Here is an 18,436-nt window from a genome sequence, read left to right as displayed (position 1 = left end):
GGACATCTAGTTCAATCTCTCATTTTACAGAGGAAGAAACTGAAGTCCTCAATGATTCCCAGCCCCCCACCTCCTCTTATGCTGGTTCCAGTCGGTGCCCCGCAGTCCCTTGGGCCCCCCAGGCCTCTGGCCCACAGGACCCTTCATTCAGCGGGAGTATCAAAGGAAACCTTCGGATCTCCAAGGCCATTTTGCTGCCAGAGGTTGCTTATCAGGCTGCCCCTCTCTCTGGCAAATGGACCCTGACACAAGTGAAATTCTGACTCAAGTCCTCTTCCTAACACCCCAGGACTGAGAACGAGAAGCCAGGAGACTGCAGGCTCATGAGGACAGAAAGCCCACACTGGCAGCAGAGCAAACACATCCATACACCCTTAGGCTGCTAGAGCAGGAGGCGGGCACTTTTATCCCCTGTGCATTCCATCGCTATTGCAGGAGGGCTGAGATGCTGTCAGAGACATTTTTAAACTCAAGAGTGAAAAGAAGGGGCACCTGCACCCCAATGTTCATAGCAGCAGTGTCCACAATAGCCAAACTGTGGAAGGAGCTGAGATGCCCTTCAACAGATGAATGTATAAAGAAGATATGGTCCATATACACAATGGAACATTACTCAGCGAGCAGAAAGGATGAATACCTACTATTCGCTTCGACATGGATGGAACTTTATGGGATTATGGTGAATGAAATAAGTCAAGCAGAGAAAGACAACTATCATATGGTTTCACTCATACGTGGAAACATAAGGAATATCGAGGAGGACCACAGGGGAAGGGAGGGAAAATCAGAGAAGAATGGGAAGAAATCAGAAAGGGAGACAAACCATGACAGACTCTGGACTCCAGGAAACAAACTGAGGGTTACAGAAAGGAGGGAGTGGGGGATGGGGTAACCAGGTGATGGGTATTAAGGAGGGCACATGTTGGGATGAGCACTGAGATTTAAACGCAACTAATGACTCACTGAACACTGCAATAAAAACTTATGTTGTACTATATGCTGGCTAACTGAACATAAAATAAATAAATAAATAAATAAATAAATAAAAAATAAAATCAGGAGACCCCTGCATACCCACTAAGGACCCTCTGGTTGATGGCTTTGGCCCCTATCCTCTTCTGACAATATTCTTGCTCCTGAACATGGAATTTTGTAGTTAAAAAAAAAAAAATCACCATACTTTAAAGTTTCACATCCTGTACCTCTGATCACTCCCCTTTTTCAACCCTAAGATTCCATTATCTCTTTCTCTTTAGCAGCACTGAGAAAGACACACTATGAGAGAGGGTCCTAAGAAGGGAGGGTGAAACACACATAGACTCTTGGTACCCTTCCTGCGCCCCCAGCTTGTGACCTCTGGTCCCCACAAGACCAGAATGAACACCTTTGCGCCCAAGGAACTATTCTCCTAGACACTCTCCATCCTACAGGAGAATCTCTACACATCCTTCTAAACTCCAGGCTCACAGCTAAGCTCCCAGAGAAGAATCTCAGTGAGCCCCAATCTGGCCTCTGTGACTTTCAGAGTGGGGAGAGGGAGCAGGTCACAGAAGCAGATGGAAGAGTCCTATAGGCTCCTTCAGAGTTCAAACTCATTCTGGTGTCTGACACCCTCCCCCTACACCACCCACCCAGCTTGGGACAGGGAACTGTAAGAACAGTGGGTGAGGGCTGCAGGTAACTTCTACCAGAAGCAGAGCTCAGCAGCAGCCAGTCCAGAGACAAGCCCCCTTTCTGAGGCTACATATAAGCCTGGTTCGTGCTCAAATGATCTAGCTTCCCTGCGTGTTGGTATCTGAGTTTTATCCATAAAAAGGCAACGGTTGGCAAGTTTTCCAACTTCCTGAAGAACGTCCCAGACCAACCAGCGCTCCCACACCTGCCCGACGGTCCAGGAGATGGAGCCAGGCACAGGACCTTTTCCAGACCCAATTTATTTCTTTGTGAATTAAGGTTCAGCCAGGGTGTACAGGTCCATAATGAAAGCGCCCTCGGTCATCTCCTCCAAGGGAAGCAGCAAAGCTGATTGATCACTTCTTGCCCCCCACACTTCGTCCCAGGTGCAAAAATTAAGAGCCCCTGCGACCCCAAGCAAACTGTCAGAACAATTCTGGCTCCTGGAGGCTCTGTGCAGGCTCTGTACACCCAGAGCTGCGAGCACTTTCTGTGGCCACCTGTCTGGGTGCCCACCCGATCTGCCCACCCTACTGTCCCCTCTCGAGATTCCTACCATGTCCCCTGTGGTGGCTGGACCCGCTCCTCGGCGACCTCAGCTGGCTCTCCAGCTCATCCCACAGCCCCGGGGTCTGCCCCGTGCTCCGTGACTCTCCAAGGCTTCCCTGGACGCGGATTTCCCAGACCCAAGGTTCACAGCTCCCCAGCGGCCAAGTGGCCCCACAATTCCCGGGTATGCGGTGCGCTCAGGGATGCTCTGCAGGTGGGGTTGTTAGAGAACCACGGGGAATCTGCGTGTATAAGGTCTGCGGTTCTGCCAGAGCCTTCCCACAGCCTCAAGCCTCCCCGATCAGCCAGGGACTTCTGCAGAGTTTGCGAAGTCCCTGCTGCGTGTTCCAGCCCAGCCTCCCCACTTCCCCGAAAGCGAAGGAGGGGGGGAACTCCTTTCACAATAAAAGCCCTGCCCCAGGCTTAGGCGGGCAGAGCCGCCTGGAGCAGTGGCCCAGGTGCTAGGAAGGAATGGGTCCCGCCTGCCAGGAGATGATCTGAGGTTGGGCCGCCAGCGCCGAGCTGGGTCTGGGCAGATCGCTCCGATCCCGCCTCTGAGGTGTGAGGGTGTTCGGTGAGTCCTGGGCAGTCGTGGGTGGGAGGAGGGATGGAGAAAGGGAAGGATGGGCCCTGGCTGGCCTGCTGAGGGTCGCCAAAACTGTTGCCCTCCCAAGCAAAGCCATAGAAAGATAAGTCTTTTCGCTGGCATCTCCTAATCTTATTTGGGCTCTGTCTCCAAGGGCGGTTGGGGAGAAAAATCCTTTTACCACTTAAGGTCAATCACAATGGACAATTTTTCCCCCACTGAGAATTAACCAGTGTTTAAGTCATTGGAGTAAGTGGCTGATACGACCCCTCTGCTACGGATGCACAGAGTGTCTGTGTCCCCTGGGTCACCTATAGTAGGCAGGACCTGAGGATCTGTATGCTCCTTGCTGGAGAGAAGTCTGGGCTTAGAGTCTATAGTCCTGTAATTGGGGGCTGGCCCCTCTGTTCACAGCTGAGTGACATTTAATAGCTGAGTCACCTTCAACCAGTGCCTGGATGTCTTTGAGACCTATGTCCCTCAGGATTCTTAATAGCCTATAGGCATGAAGGTAGAGGTGAGGGTAGTCAGAAGTAGCGTACCCTGAGAGAATCTGGGAACCAGGCTGACAAATTACTCTCTGAGGTTGAAATTAACAAGAATTGTCACTAGATGGACAGAAACCATCTCTCAGGAGTCACCTGCAAGAGAGTGCTTTGAGGTTGTCACTGATGACAGTACTTCTAAAGGAGAACAAATATCCAGAGATCTCTTTAAAGTGTGTAGGGGGATGGGGAGACAGACGGAAGGGAAAGTATTCCTTCAGTCATTATGTTCTGAATGCTTTCTGCAGGTGATTTCATTTCATCATTACAAACAATCCTAAGAGAGAAAATTTATTACCATCATTTTACAAACAAGGAAACTGAGGCATAGGGAGTGCAAGTGACTTTCCTAAAGCCAGAGAGTAAGTAGTTTTTAGCAAAACAAAAAGCCTATTCATGAGAACATGAGAGGAAAAGGAAGAAATTGATAAACCAGGAACTGGAGGCAGGATGCTCCTTAGGAGCTCCTTAGGATATACTTAGTGCAAAAAATTGCAGCTTGCCTGGGATTAGGGTGTAAGAGAGTACAGAAGAATCTGAGCAAGTGATCATCGATCATCAATCATCGATCATCAATCATCGATCATCGAGCAAGTGCTGGATGAGGACGGGGTGGGGGGGGGTGATCCTGCAGACTGGTTCATTCAGACATCAGTGTGGTCTTTTGGGTCCACTTTTCTGACTGCGACCCACATAAGATGTACATTTTATGCCGTGACCCTTCACACAAACATATATGTCTAAATGTCCCTAAAACCAAGTTTTATAAAACATTATTACATGTAACGCACTTTGATATCTTCTATTCTGTTACATTTCAATTATTCGTAATGGTAGTCTCAAATCATTATGTTTATTTCAGTAATATCCACGAGTAATTATGGTTTGAAAAACCACAACCCTGGAGAGTGGAGCAGACATTTTTTTTAAAATTAATGTTTTCAGAGGGTTTTGTGGTATTCTGCAGAATCTATCTGTTATGTATAAAAGGAATTTAAGAGACAGGGATTCTGTTGGCCAAGACTGAGAACACTGAACACAGTTAAATGGACTGTCCCTCCCCTGCTCTTTTTAGCAGTAGGACTCATCAGAAACGTCAATGCTAATGTGCATTGAGATTTCCTGAGAAAGTTGGAAAGTGCTCAGTTTTTTCCATGTTCACCGGGTGCTGAACTCTTTTTCTGGGGTCTCACAGGACATACTTGAGAAAAGCTGCTCTGGGACCTGGCCCAGGTTTCTGAATTGTCACCATAAGAACAGGAGTCAAAGTCCTACGTTCTGAAGCCAGACTCCCAACATCAGCATCATTTTGTTCACAGGATACTCGGCTCAGCTAAGGAGGTGCCCAGACCGGAGTGTAGGAACTCCATTTTTAAGTGAACAACTGCAACTTTGTAACCCAGATTGAATGTGAGCACACATTTTCCAGGAATGACCACAGCTGGGTAAGCCGGTAAAACAGTTCTGGAACTGCCAAACTAGGACACACCTGGATCTGCAGTGACTCCACCGGCCCTTCACGAGTCCTGCCTAGAAAAAGCAACTCCCCCTTCTCTACTACCTCCTGCTTCCTTCCGGGTCTGCAGGGCTATAATTAAGACCACTGGTCCACAATATCTTAGACTTAAACATTGACTTCCCTGATAACTTCCTCTTGCATACGGCCATGACCATGGCTGTGGCTCTGTAACTCAACAGGTCTGCAGGCCGACAATCTTTGACATGCACCTTTTTGTTTCCTGTCCCCCTGCTTCCTCATTCTCCATGCATTTTTTGCTGCATACTCTGTGTTTGGTGTTAATATCAAGAACAAGTAAGAGGTAGCACTGCATTGGAAAACTGTCTGGCTTTCTACTAAAACTAAATATACTTGTGCCCTGCAAAAGCAAATCCTAGACCTTGACCCAACAGAGGTACCTACACATATCAAATGCCATGTACATACAAGGAAGTTCATTAGCAGCAAATTGTTTGCAATGGTCACAAATAAGAAACAACCCAAATATCCATTCATAGTAGAAACAAGAAGAAGATTGTGGTGTATTCACACAATGGAGTGTTTAACAGAAATGGCAATTCATGAACTACAGCCACGCAGGAACATTCTGTAGAGGGAGAGAAGCCAGCTACAAAAATAGGCCTACATATGCTTTCATTTGTATGCAGCGCACAAACAGGCCATGCTGATTTCTGCTGTTAGAGGCCAGGTGAATGGTTACCCAGGGGAAAGTCATGACTGGGAAGAAGACCCGAAGAGGGCTTTTGTGGTGCTGTGAGTGTTTTGTCTGTCAATCTGGCTACTAATTTGAATACCAATTTCATCAATGCAGATGAAAACGAACTGAGCCGTTAATATACTTAGGATATGTGCACCTTTTTGTATGTATGTTAACCTTCAATGAAAAGCTATATGGAACAAAAAACTAGCACATCGGGCGCCTGGGTGGCTCAGTGGGTTGAAGCCTCTGCCTTCAGCTCCGGTAATGATCCCGTGGTCCTGGGATCGGTGCATCTGCATCGGGTTCTCTGCTCAGCAGGGAGCCTGCTTCCTCCTCTCTGGGTGCCTCCCTCTCTGCCTACTTGTGATCTCTATCTGTCAAATAAATAAATAAAATCTTAAAAAAAAAAAAAAAAAACCGAGCACATCCTGTCTCTAGCTTCAAAGGACTCACAATCTAGCCCAAAATACTCCAAACATTTTTAAGTTACTTGCCTCGGTAGCAGTAAGTTTTTGAGTGTATTCCCCAATATGTACATTACATATTTATAAGTTACTTAAGTGTACCTCCTTATTTTATAAAAATGTTTCTTTCCACACACTCACACACACTGTACCCACATGTATGTACCAATGGCGCTCTTGGTCATGCAGAGCTCGCTAATGAAAGGAAGATTTTGCAAGGCTGTGTTTCGAAGAAGCTGAATTATGGTAGCTACTAGAGCTATTTACAAGCATATAGAACCCCATCTTTCAGACAATGAATAGGATGTATGTCCCTGCCCTTTGAGGTTTGCTGGGGTCTTGTGACCAGCTTTGGCCAATGAGATTAAGTAGAAGAGCCATCGCTTCTGGGTGGAGGCTATAAAATCCAGCCCATGACTGGCCATGCTCCTTCTCTTTTGCAGTGACTTAAAATCTTCTGTCAAGAAGGAGCCTCCAGGGGTGCCTGGGTGGCTCAGTGGGTTAAGCTTCTGCCTTGGCTCAGGGTGCCGGGATGGAGCCCCACATCAGGCTCTCTGCCCAGTGGGGAACCTTTCTCTGCTGTCTCTCTGCCTACTTGTGATCTCTGTCTGTCAAATAAATAAGTAATATCTTAAAAAAATAAAGAAGGAGCCTCCATCAGACTGGACTTCTGGGGACCATGATGAGCAAAGCCTCCACAAGACCTCACTGGATGTGAGAGTGAATGAGAACAACTTTGTGTGTTTAACCATCAAGATTCAAAAACTGTTCCTATAGCATAACTCAATCCATCCTAATCACGTGAATAAAATTACTTTTGAGAAGGCTTGCTTTTGAATAACCATAAATTGGATTTTGTCCTCTGTTCAGAATCTTCCAGAAGCTTCACATCCCTTTCAGAGTAAAAAAAAATCCCAAGTCTTGCAGGAGCCTTACAAGTCCTTCCACACTCCTCTTGTCTGTCTTCACCACCTGCACTCTCTCACTGCCTATGCTCCAGGAGACACTCTTTCTTACTATTTCTTGCATACTCCAGGCACTACGGCACCTCAGGACATTTGCACTTACCATTCCCTCTGACTGAAATACCCTGTGTTGATGCTGGTGGGAATGCAAGTTGGTGCAACCACTCTTGGAAAACAGCGTGGAGGTTCCTCAAAAAGTTGAAAATAGAGCTACGCTATGACCCAGCAATTGCACTACTGGGTATTTACCCTAAAGATACAAATGTAGTGATCCGAAGGGGCGCGTGCACCCGAATGTTTATAGCAGCAATGTCCACAATAGCCAAACTATGGAAAGAACCTAGATGTCCATCAACAGATGAATGGATAAAGAAGATGTGGTATATATACACAATGGAATACTATGCAGCCATCAAAAGAAATGAAATCTTGCCATTTGCGACAATGTGGATGGAACTAGAGGGTATTATGCTTAATGAAATAAGTCAATCGGAGAAAGACAACTATCATATGATCTCCCTGATATGAGGAAGTAGAAATGCAATGTGGGGGGTTTGGGGGGTAGGAAAAGAATAAATGAAACAAGATGGGATCAGGAGGGAGACAAACCTTAAGAGACTCTTAATCTCACAAAACAAACTGAGGGTTGCTGGGGGGAGGGGTGTAGGGAGAGGGTGGTAGGGTTATGGACATTGGGGAGGGTATGTGCTATGGTGAGTGCTGTGAAGTGTGTAAACCTGGCGATTCACAGACCTGTGCCCCTGGGGCTAATAATACATTATATGTTAATTTTAAAAATCTTAAAAAAAAAAAAAAAAAAAAGAAATACCCTGTGTTTTCCTTCATCTCCTTCATGTCTTTGCTCAAGCGTCACCACCTCAGTGAAGCCTTCCCTGACTGCTGTATTTAAGACTGACTACATACTTCACCCCACTTTGGTTTTTTTTTTTTTTTTTTTTTTTTTTAAGATTTTATTTATTTAACAGAGAGAGATCACAAGTAGGCAGAGAGACAGGCAGAGAGAGAGGAGGAAGCAAGCTCCCTGCTGAGCAGAGAGCCCGATGTGGGGCTCGATCCCAGGACCCTGGGATCATGACCCGAGCCGAAGGCAGAGGCCTTAACCCACTGAGCCACCCAGGTGCCCCCCCACTTTGGTTTTATCTTGTGATTCTTTTTCTGAGCTTGACACCTGTTGGATGCTATGTTAAGAGAGTTTTTAAATTTAGATAGTCAATAAACTCCTCTTCTCTAGAAAAGAGTACTACTCTTTACTTTCTTTCGGAATTTAAGTCGCTTGGCAGTTGACTGCTCCCAGGATGCTGGCAGGGCCTCTGATTACACAGTGGACCTTGCAAGTAGTAAACATTCAGCTGTGACAGGTTGGCGTTAGTGAGGAATATTTTACTATTTCTACGGGAGTCTATCTTTCCCTTCACCAGTTCTAAGGAATCAGATTTCCAATTTGCCCTAATGATGTTTTAGGTTTCTTGTAAATTTGTAACCCAGGCAGTTGCCCAACTGGTTCATTCTTTATTCTCGTTCCTTGTCTGGCTCTATCCCAGACTTATTAAATCAAAATTTCCAAGGCTTGAGAATCTGGTGTTTGTATGTTTGTTTAAAGCACCATACCTAATTCTAAAGCACAGTTAGGGCCGAGAACTGCTAAGCTAACAGTTCCTCCTCCTTGGTTCTCATGTCCAAATGGCCATTCGAAATGACCCTGGAACTTCTCTCCTTCTACCCATTCTCACTGCAACTTCTTGGCCCAAACTTTTGTCTCATTCACGATACTCTTGGAGGGACCCCTGAACCAGTGTCCCAGGCTCTCCTTTTACTTCCTCTAATCTATCCTGCACATCCTAGCTGAAATGTGGACTTGCCACTGGCTTGTTCCATAACTGTCAGGATTAAATGCAAATTCCTCAGCATGGCTTTCAACGTCCTTCAAAGCTTGACTCCTAATTACCTCTAGAGGCATCTTACACATTTCTTAACCTTCTAAGTGGTCTCCTCCTCTCAAAGCCTTTTCTGACATGACATACCTCCAACTGTGACCCCTTCATTCCCACCCCTACATCTTCTCTATCCTGAAGACTCAATACAGCATGACTCCTGAAGTTACTCTATTGCAAATATGATCTTGTTAGTCTCTCTCATGGACCTTGAGCTCCCTAGAGGAAGGGTCCATCCTGGGGCCTTCTGCCTCCATTTGCCTAGGAGTAAGTAACTATTCAATAATGCTTCTAAATGAAAGAATAAGAGAGAAGACCTGGGCTCAATTCTGAAGCTACTGCTCACAAAGCCTGGGTACCCAGGAAAGCAACTTCCTCCTGCTGGCTTCCAGGTTCCTTCTTTGACAAATAAGGACCCTCATCCCTGTCCAGCCCCACTTCCTGGGCTCCTGCAACCATGTAACATGTCCACATAAGTTACATTATCCAAACATTACCTGTCTCATGGTAAACTCTGAAAAACATTTGTTTAATCCATGAATGAATAAATGAGAAACTTCCTTTGCAGCAGAAAATGTTAGCATCCAATTTACCTTCTCTCTTTTCATTCATGGAATCCCTAGCTTTTAGGGGGCAGCAGTGTACTCAGCCCCTCAAAATTATGTTTCATATCCTCCCTTGCAGAAGGGGACAGCCACTGAGAAATAAATGGAAGTCAGTGAGTGGGGTCCCTTAGGTTACTATTTAGCAAATGTTCATTTCACTTCCTTCTACTGTGAGCAGAGCATGTATATTTGCTCCAGTGTTGCTGGCCTTGGTCATGGACATACTTTGACCACTAAAATGTAAGCAAACAGAGGCACTGTATATAGTATGTAATATCACATGGCTTTCATTCTGGTGATTCACCATATAAAGAACAAGCCCTGGGTAGCCCCTACCCTCCAGTCTCAGCCCCAAAACAAGACACGTGGGACAGACCCAAGGCTCACTCACTGCCTGGAGCCAAGCCCAGCCAACCCACAGGCATGAGAACAAATGCTTATGGTTGGAAGCCACTGAGTTTTGGATAGGTTTGTTCCAGAGCATTACTGTGATAAAATTTGAGTGATATAGGTAGGATGGTTAAGCTTTTAGAGAGCCAAACCAGGACAAAAGGGTTGCCAGCCACCCCCCCCCAAAAAGAAAAAAAAGTGCCATGTTATACTCTCCAAATCCCATAATAATAAAATATATAACAAATTATTATAAATGTGTTATCACTTCAGCATAAAAATATGGAAATTGTTGTTCTTTAAAAATTATGTATTATTCTGTATCATTTACTTTTGTTTCATCAATGCTATTTTTTCTGACATTTAATATCTCACTTTTGCATATAACAATAAAAAATGATACCCCAATTTGCATAGCCAAAGCCAATCTCTGTCTGCAAGCTCTTACGATCATGAGAGAACTGCTGCTTTGTGAACTTCTTTTCGAATCTGCAGTCAATGTCTTTAACATGGTGGAGAATTCTTTGCCAAACTCAAGCAGAATAAAAATCTTGGCACTGTGGGCTCAGACAGAGCATCTGTGATGCTTGGCAACACAGCTGGTTTTGCTGGTTTCATGAAGAAACATGCTTCTCATCTCAACATCCAGTGGTGTCACCTGGTATCAATGACTCTGCCAGCCATCCTGAAAACATTCTGTCTGTTTCTATGAATGTTGTTAAACCTCCTGAGAGTCTTTCAAGAGGTTTTGTCAAGAAACGGAAGTATAAGAGTAAGTTCATTGCTGCAGTAGACATTAACTAGCTCTCCAGAGGAACTGTCTGAAACATTTGGTTGACTTTCAAATGCAAGTTCTTCCCAAAGAAAACAAAAACATTGATTGAAAGAGATATCTACACCCCTCCGTTTACTGCAGCATTATTTGTAATAGTCGTGATATGGAAGCAACCCATCCATCCACAGATGGATGGATAAGTAAGATATGTATACACACACACACACAGAGGAATACTCTCAGCCATACAAAAGAATGTAATCTTGCCATTTGCAACAACATGGATGGACCTAGAGGGTATTACGCTAAGTGAAATAAGTCAGACTGAGAAAGACAAATATCATATGCTTGCTTTCACTCATATGTAGAATTTAAGAAACAAAACAAACAAAGGAAAACAGAGACAAATAAAAAACTAGATTCTTAAATACAGAGAACAAATTGGTGGTTGCCAGAGGGGAGTGAGATAGGGCATGGGTAAAATGTATAAAGGGAGGAGCACTTATTGTATAGAATTGCTGAATCATTATGTTGTAGAGCTGAAGCTAATATAACACTGTGAACTATACTTCAATTTTTTTTTTAAAGATTTTATTTATTTATTTGACAGAGAGAAATCACAAGTAGATGGAGAGGCAGGCAGAGAGAGAGAGAGGGAAGCAGGCTCTCTGCTGAGCAGAGAGCCCGATGCGGGACTCGATCCCAGGACTCCGAGACCATGACCTGAGCCGAAGGCAGCGGCTTAACCCACTGAGCCACCCAGGCACCCTATACTTCAATTTAAACAATTAAATGGAGGGGTGCCTGGGTGGCTCAGTGGGTTAAAACCTCCACCTTTGGCTCGGGTCATGATCTCAGGGTCTTGGGATCGAGTCCTGTGTCGGGCTCTCTGCTCAGCAGGGAGCCTGCTTCCTCCTCTCTCTCTGCCTGCCTCGCTGCCTACTTGTGATCTCTGTGTCAAACAAATAAATAAAAATCTTTAAAAAAATTTTTAAAAAATTAAATGGAAGACTTATCTAGATAATTTGGTAAGAATATCCATCAAGTAAAGCAAACTATGAATGGACTCTTTCTTGTTAGGTTAGCCTAATAATTAAATTTTCTTTGCTTCACAATTGCTTTTATTTAAGCAAAACAATAATAGGACTAGTTAGCAAGAGTAACTTGTAGTAATGAAAATTATGTGTGAGAAAAATGTAATAGTATTTTATATATCTCCTTTTCTCTTTTGATATAGCTACTTATTTAAAATCTTTATGGCTACTTACATAGACTATATTATTATATATTCTTAAGCTACATAAGTGTAAGACTTTAAGAGAACATAAATGCAATAGGACTAGTTAAATAGATACATATATTTAATAAAAAATAACAATACATTTCTTTCTGTCCCATGATAAAATAGGATATTTTTTACTTTTCCTGTCTCCTTTCTCAATGGCAGCCCAAAGAGTTAAGATCATCAGTATCACATTTTCATCCTTATTTATCTAGTGTTCCAGGTACATGCAACAAGGTAAGTATTGATTATTTCAGCAGATATTAAGGTTTATTGCCTTCTCACCATGACAGATCTTTGAGAGAATGTAATAACAAGTATCACTCCATTATTGATGTTTGATTGCTGACAGCTTTTAAGCCCCATCCTTTCCTCTTCTCCTATTGCCCCATACCTGGACAGACCTACAGACCCTGCAGGGTCCCTTCTTGGTGCCCGTGAGAAGTCCATTCTATGCAAAACAAGATGAAGTAAGCGGACTACATACCCTCACCCCAACTCTACTCCCCACACAAAAAAGAATATCCAAATGGCCAATAAGCATATGAAAATCGTACTCCACCTCATTAGTCATTAGAGAAACATAAATTAAAACCACTGAGCTACCTCTACACTGCCACCAGTGTATGGCTACTATTTAAAAACACTAAGGAGGAAGAGAACACAGAACAAAGACTCTCAAACATTGCTGGAAACAGTATAAATCATTCTGACTCTTGTAAGCTTTTGGCAGTACCCACTAAAGCTAAACATATGCCCAACCTAAGAGGCTACAATCCCACCCATATAGTAATTAATTAATTAATACAAATTTATATAAATATTGATCAATCGGTTGATCTATAGATAGGTATTCAAGAGACATGAGGGAATAGGGCAACCAAAAACATCTAAAACAATGTTCCTAGTAGGTTTATTCACAATAGCACCAAATCTGAGACCACCTAAATATCCATCAACCTGTGGTATAGTCAGTTAATTGAATAATACTCAGCAATTTTAAAAGCCTCTGGTATATGCAACAAGGATAAAATCTCACAGACAAAATGTGGTGAAGACATCTAAACATTAAAACATTAAAAAGTACATACTAAATGATTTTACTTGTATGGAGAACAGAGAACCCCGACTTAAAGTCATAGAAACCATTAGAATGGTTAACCCTTGGGAGGAGGTTGACCAATCAGAACTACAAGGCAGCCTCTGTGCCATCCGAATCTGGGTGGTGGGCATAATCTGTCTCATGGTTTGTCTCCACTGAAGATTACCTTGCTATTCTCAAGCCTGCTTTTCCTCACTTAGCATGTCAACAAAAGTAGCTCTGTTTTATCTGTTTTAAGTTGCTGTCACCTTTTTTTAATGAATCATAATTTTAGGAATCTTATCTCTCTAAGTAAATTACAAATATTACAGGTGTGGGAACTTTGTCTCACAAATCACATGAGAACTTGGACCTGTGGAGATAGTCAAACCTAGGTTTAAAGCTGAATTTTGTCACTGATGGCTGTGTAACCTTGGACCAAAAAATGAACCCATCTGGCCTCAGTTTTCCCATCTTTCAAATGGGGATAATGCTTCCCCATTGTCTGTGAAGTTTGTTAGCCAATCTTAAACAATGAATGGAAGGAACTTAATCCTAATAGGTGCTCATCAAAAGACAGATTCTCTTTTCCCCCCAGATTTATTCATTTATTTTAGAAAGAGAGAGAGCATGCAAGCGGTAGGGGGAGAGGGAGAGAGAGAGAGAGAGAATCTCAAGCAGACTTCCTGCTGAGAATGAAGTATGAGGCCGGGCTCAACCTCACAACACTGAGATCATGACCTGGGTGGAAATCCAGCTCTTGGTTTAACTGGTGGAGCCACCAGGCGCCCCTCCAATGATAGCTTTCTTCTCTTCCACACTCACTAAGGCCAAGCTCAGAGAGCCCTCAGTCACACAACAATGATTCTCTTACCTTGTTCTTGTACCCAAGCGGCAATGTAGAGAATGAATGAAGGGCAGCATCAGCTCAACATACTTCCTAATGCCAACACTTCTTTCAAGTTCAGGAGGTACTGTTTAGTTGAACACGCCATTTAAGATCTGAAGATGAATTCTGAGGACTCATAGTAATGGGTATCCCGAATTTCTCTCATCAGTCATGGACAGCAATCCCCTCAAAAGGAATGAAAAGGAGGCAATGCACTGAGCCTCAAGGCAGGCAGGCAGGATTTGACACATCCAGGCTAGTTCCTAAATCAAAAGTAAGAGAGATATGTTTTAAGTAATGAGGATCTGAAGAAGTGAAATAGTTCTAGTCTATGCTTAATTTTCCATGTGGAAGCTGTTCTATGCCCTGGTTCAGTCTTGGTGTTTTCCTAGCTACGGTGTAATATCCTAGTCTCACAAGGGTGGAGACAGAACTCAGACAAATACAGGGCAATGAGTACAACTGATCCTACAATCTGTACTTCACTGAGGAGACTTGTAGCTGTGTGCTCAAGGTGTCTTTGGGGCCTCCTACCTTCTAACAGACTCTAATTCAACCAACCCCTTGCCATGGGCATCTCACAAATCTTATCCTGAGCAAGACCCACCCCACTGTTTTTCACCACCAGCCAATCTTCCAGTATGATATTCACGAAACTACATTTCTTACCAGAGTCCTTGCTTTCCCCCAAAGATGGTTGCCTTTCTTCTTGTGGTTTTCCTGAGCAATATGAGGGCAGGTGCCATGACTAACTCATTCACAGGTGTAATCCTAGTACGGAGAATGAGCTTAGTAAATGTTTCCTGGGTGAACTAATGTTAAAGTGATAGAACTGTCCAATATATACCATATATACTGATTGCTGAAATCTCTTCACTCACTCACTCCTTGATTCAATATTTATTAAGTATCTCCTATGTGCCAAAAACTGTGTAAGGGGCCTTTGCCCACGAGGATCTCCAGAGGAGAGAGAGGGTGTGTGGAAGTGAGTAATATGACTAGAGCTATGAAAAGAAATGAGCGGGCTGCTCTGGACACCTGGAGGAGGAAGAATTAAAACTGCTTGAATAGGGACGCCTGGGTGGCTCAGTTGGTTAAGCAGCTGCCTTCGGCTCAGGTCATGATCCCAGCGTCCTGGGATCGAGTCCCACATCGGGCTCCTTGCTCAGCAGGGAGCCTGCTTCTCCCTCTGCCTCTGCCTGCCATTCTGTCTGCCTGTGCTTGCTCTCTCCCCCTCTCTCTCTCTGATAAATAAATAAAATTAAAAAAAAAAAAAAAAACTGCTTGAATAGATGAGCTAATGCTTCCAGGGCTTGCGGCCAGCTGAGTGTTTTAGATGAGTAGCAGTTCTCCAGGTAAGCAATGGGGGAAGGGGAGGCATTCTTGTCAAAGGGAACTGAGTGATGTGCATGGGGTTGGATCTGGACTTCGCAGAGCAGAAAATAGGGTGTGTGTTAGATCTGAAGGACACAAAAGGCCCATCTGCACATGGGCACCATTGGGAGGCATGGCAGGAAGTGATAGGGAGAGGCCTTCAAAACTTTCTGCCCAAAGTAATTTCTTTCTTGGCAATTGAGAATATTTGAAAACATTGTCAAAATAACGGCCTCTTTTCCTCCTCCTGGCCATCTTTTGGCAACTATGCCTTCCTGACCCTTCCTCTATCTCCTCTAATTTCTAACCAACTTGCAACTTTCCCTTCCTCAGTCTCAGATTCCCAGCAAGAGGCAACAGGAAAGTATTGCTGCCCCAGGTTAAGAGGGGGAAAAAAGACCCAGAGCACACTATTTCAGGACTATTTCAGGAACACAGCAGTGTGTGGGGTCTGCCCACCCATCTAAACATAATACTGCCTATCCAGACCCACGAGGCCCTAGACACACCTGGAAATAAAGCCTCAAAGTTTAGTAAGCAAATAAGCAAAAATGGACAAGTCCAAAAACACAGTATGAAATTTTAAAATATGCAATCTCGATAACTGGCAAAACAGACAAATAATAGTCATGGTATGCTCTACATCTGAAACTAATGATGTACTATATGTTAGCTAATTGAATTTAAATAAAATTTTTAAAAGTAAATAAAAGTTAGAATGGCCAAAATTAACAAGACAGGAAACAACATGTGTTGGAGAGGATGTGGAGAAAGGGGAACCCTCCTACACTGTTGGTGGGAATGCAAGTCGGTGCAGCCACTTTGGAAAATTGTGTGGAGATTCCTCAAGAAATTAAAAATAGAGCTTCCCTATGACTCTGCCATTGCACTACTGGGTATTTACCCCAAAGATACAGATGTAGTGAAAAGAAGGGCCATATGTACCCCAATGTTTATAGCAGCAATGACCACAGTCTCCAAACTGTGGAAAGAACCAAGATGCCCTTCAACGGACGAATGGATAAGGAAGATGTGGTCCATATACACTATGGAGTATTATGCCTCCATCAGAAAGGACGAATACCCAACTTTTGTAGCAACATGGACGGGACTGGAAGAGATTATGCTGAGTGAAATAAGTCAAGCAGAGAGAGTCAATTATCATATGGTTTCACTTATTTGTGGAGCATAACAAATAGCATGGAGGACATGGGGAATTAGAGAGGAGAAGGGAGTTGAGGGAAATTGGAAGGGGAGGTGAACCATGAGAGACTATGGACTCTGAAAAACAATCTGAGAGGTTTGAAGTGACAGGGGGGTGGGAGGTTGGGGGAACCAGGTTGTGGGTATTAGAGAGGGCACGGATTGCATGGAGCACTGGGTGTGGTGCAAAAAACAATGAATACTGTTACGCTGAAAAAAATAAATAAATTTTTTAAAAAAGTAAATAAAATACTTGAAGAACACAAAAACAAATTTGGCCTAATGGATCTCTATATAAAACTGCACCTAGTTATCATAAAATGAATGTTCATTTAAAGTCCAGAACATTTCCCAAAATTGGGTACCCATCACACACTATCAACGTATTTCAAAGGACTGAAATCATACAGATATAATCTTTGACAACTATTCAACCAAGCTAGCAATCAGTAACAAAAAATAACTTAAAAATCCTCATGTGTTTGGAAATTAAGGAATGTACTTTTAAATAATTCACGAGCCAAAGAATATATCACAATATAAATTGGAAGCATATTTTGAACTTAATAAAGTAGAAATGAAAGTAGAGAAATCTCTAGAGGTTGAATAACAATGAGTTTTCATATACTGCTTTAAAGATCTTAAATTCTTAGCAAAACATTAGAACTCAGGGGATTGAAAGGCACATTGTGTAAAAACAAACTTTTCACAATAGGAATTAAAATTAGCAAACCTATACAGAAATACATGCAGCCTTACTTATTATAGTAACAAAATACAGAAAATATAAATAAAAAGGAAACAAGTCACATTTTATGTCAATTAAATTTAAAGTATTTTAAAAATTATAATACCTACTGCTGGTAATTATGTTTTATAATTTGCACATTATAAATATGCGAGTTTTATGTTTATACATTTCTATTAGCACAGTAAATTAGTACAATCTTTTAAAGAATATGAAAAAATGTTTTTAAAACATAAAAATGATTATATCCTTGGATTTAGCTAATCTCATTCCTGAGAATTTATTCCACGGAAATCATTCAAAAGAAGGAAGGAAAAAACCTATATTCATGGCACTGTTGAGAGTAACACCACTTACAAAGCTCACAAATAGAAATTTCTTAATGCTCATTAATGAATTTTAATAAAAATGAACCACCACCTACTGGATGGATGCTAGAGAGGGAAATATGATTAAGACATTGTCTCTACCCTAAAAACATTCACAACTTGGAGAGCGGAATAAGAAGGGTACACTCACTAAATGACAAACAGTAATTATGAAGAGTATATATACCTGGGAAAGAGAAAAGTGCTTAAGACAACAATTATGGAAGAAAAGCACAGCATAATCTTCTACTTGTTTTGTTCAATTATATATGCATATGGACAAGGGCTAATGATGAATATAGATAAATAAAAATGAGATCGGGAGGTACATTTTTCTTTACATTTCACTTAAAATAGTTATAATGCATTTGCACAGCAGTATAGTAACTTTTTAAACTCTCCTATGGTAATACTCATAATGCATGAACAAACCTTTATGTAGGCTCAGCCTACATAATAACAGTCTCATAATCAAACGGAAGTGAGACCCAAGTGTATCGTTTACAATTAATGCAATTTTTAGCTAGTGCAGTCCTTTACTACAGGTTGTCTGAGAAGCACTAGTTTAACCTCTTAACTAAAATTTTCCAGAGCTGACCCAGAAAAACTTATAATACGGGTTAGCTATCTCTTTGACTTTGGCTATCATCTCCTTGGCACATTTGCCTATTTCAACAGTTGGCTTTGCTACATACACAGTCAGATCCTTACATATATTTTCATTTATGTACCATCGGTTTCCAACCAACACTGTTCTCCATAACCTT

At 42.6% G+C, this 18,436-nt stretch overlaps 1 protein-coding gene across 1 annotated transcript in view; it reads right to left on the bottom strand.

The window, feature by feature from the left end:
• Positions 1 to 2,564, bottom strand: part of GASK1A (golgi associated kinase 1A) — a 57,663-nt gene extending 55,099 nt beyond the window's left edge. The window contains exon 1 of the mRNA XM_059162382.1: positions 2,231 to 2,564. Coding sequence (XP_059018365.1) covers positions 2,231 to 2,233 — 3 coding nt within the window. The 5' untranslated portion in view covers positions 2,234 to 2,564. The remainder of the gene's footprint in view (positions 1 to 2,230) is intronic.
• Between the last annotated feature and the right edge of the window lie 15,872 nt (positions 2,565 to 18,436).

Source organism: Mustela lutreola, chromosome 2 (genome assembly GCF_030435805.1).
Source record: "Mustela lutreola isolate mMusLut2 chromosome 2, mMusLut2.pri, whole genome shotgun sequence".
In the NCBI taxonomy this organism is placed as follows: domain Eukaryota; kingdom Metazoa; phylum Chordata; class Mammalia; order Carnivora; family Mustelidae; genus Mustela; species Mustela lutreola.
The sequence above is the reverse complement of the archived record's forward strand: the minus strand, read 5'-3'. Positions and strand labels throughout refer to the sequence as shown.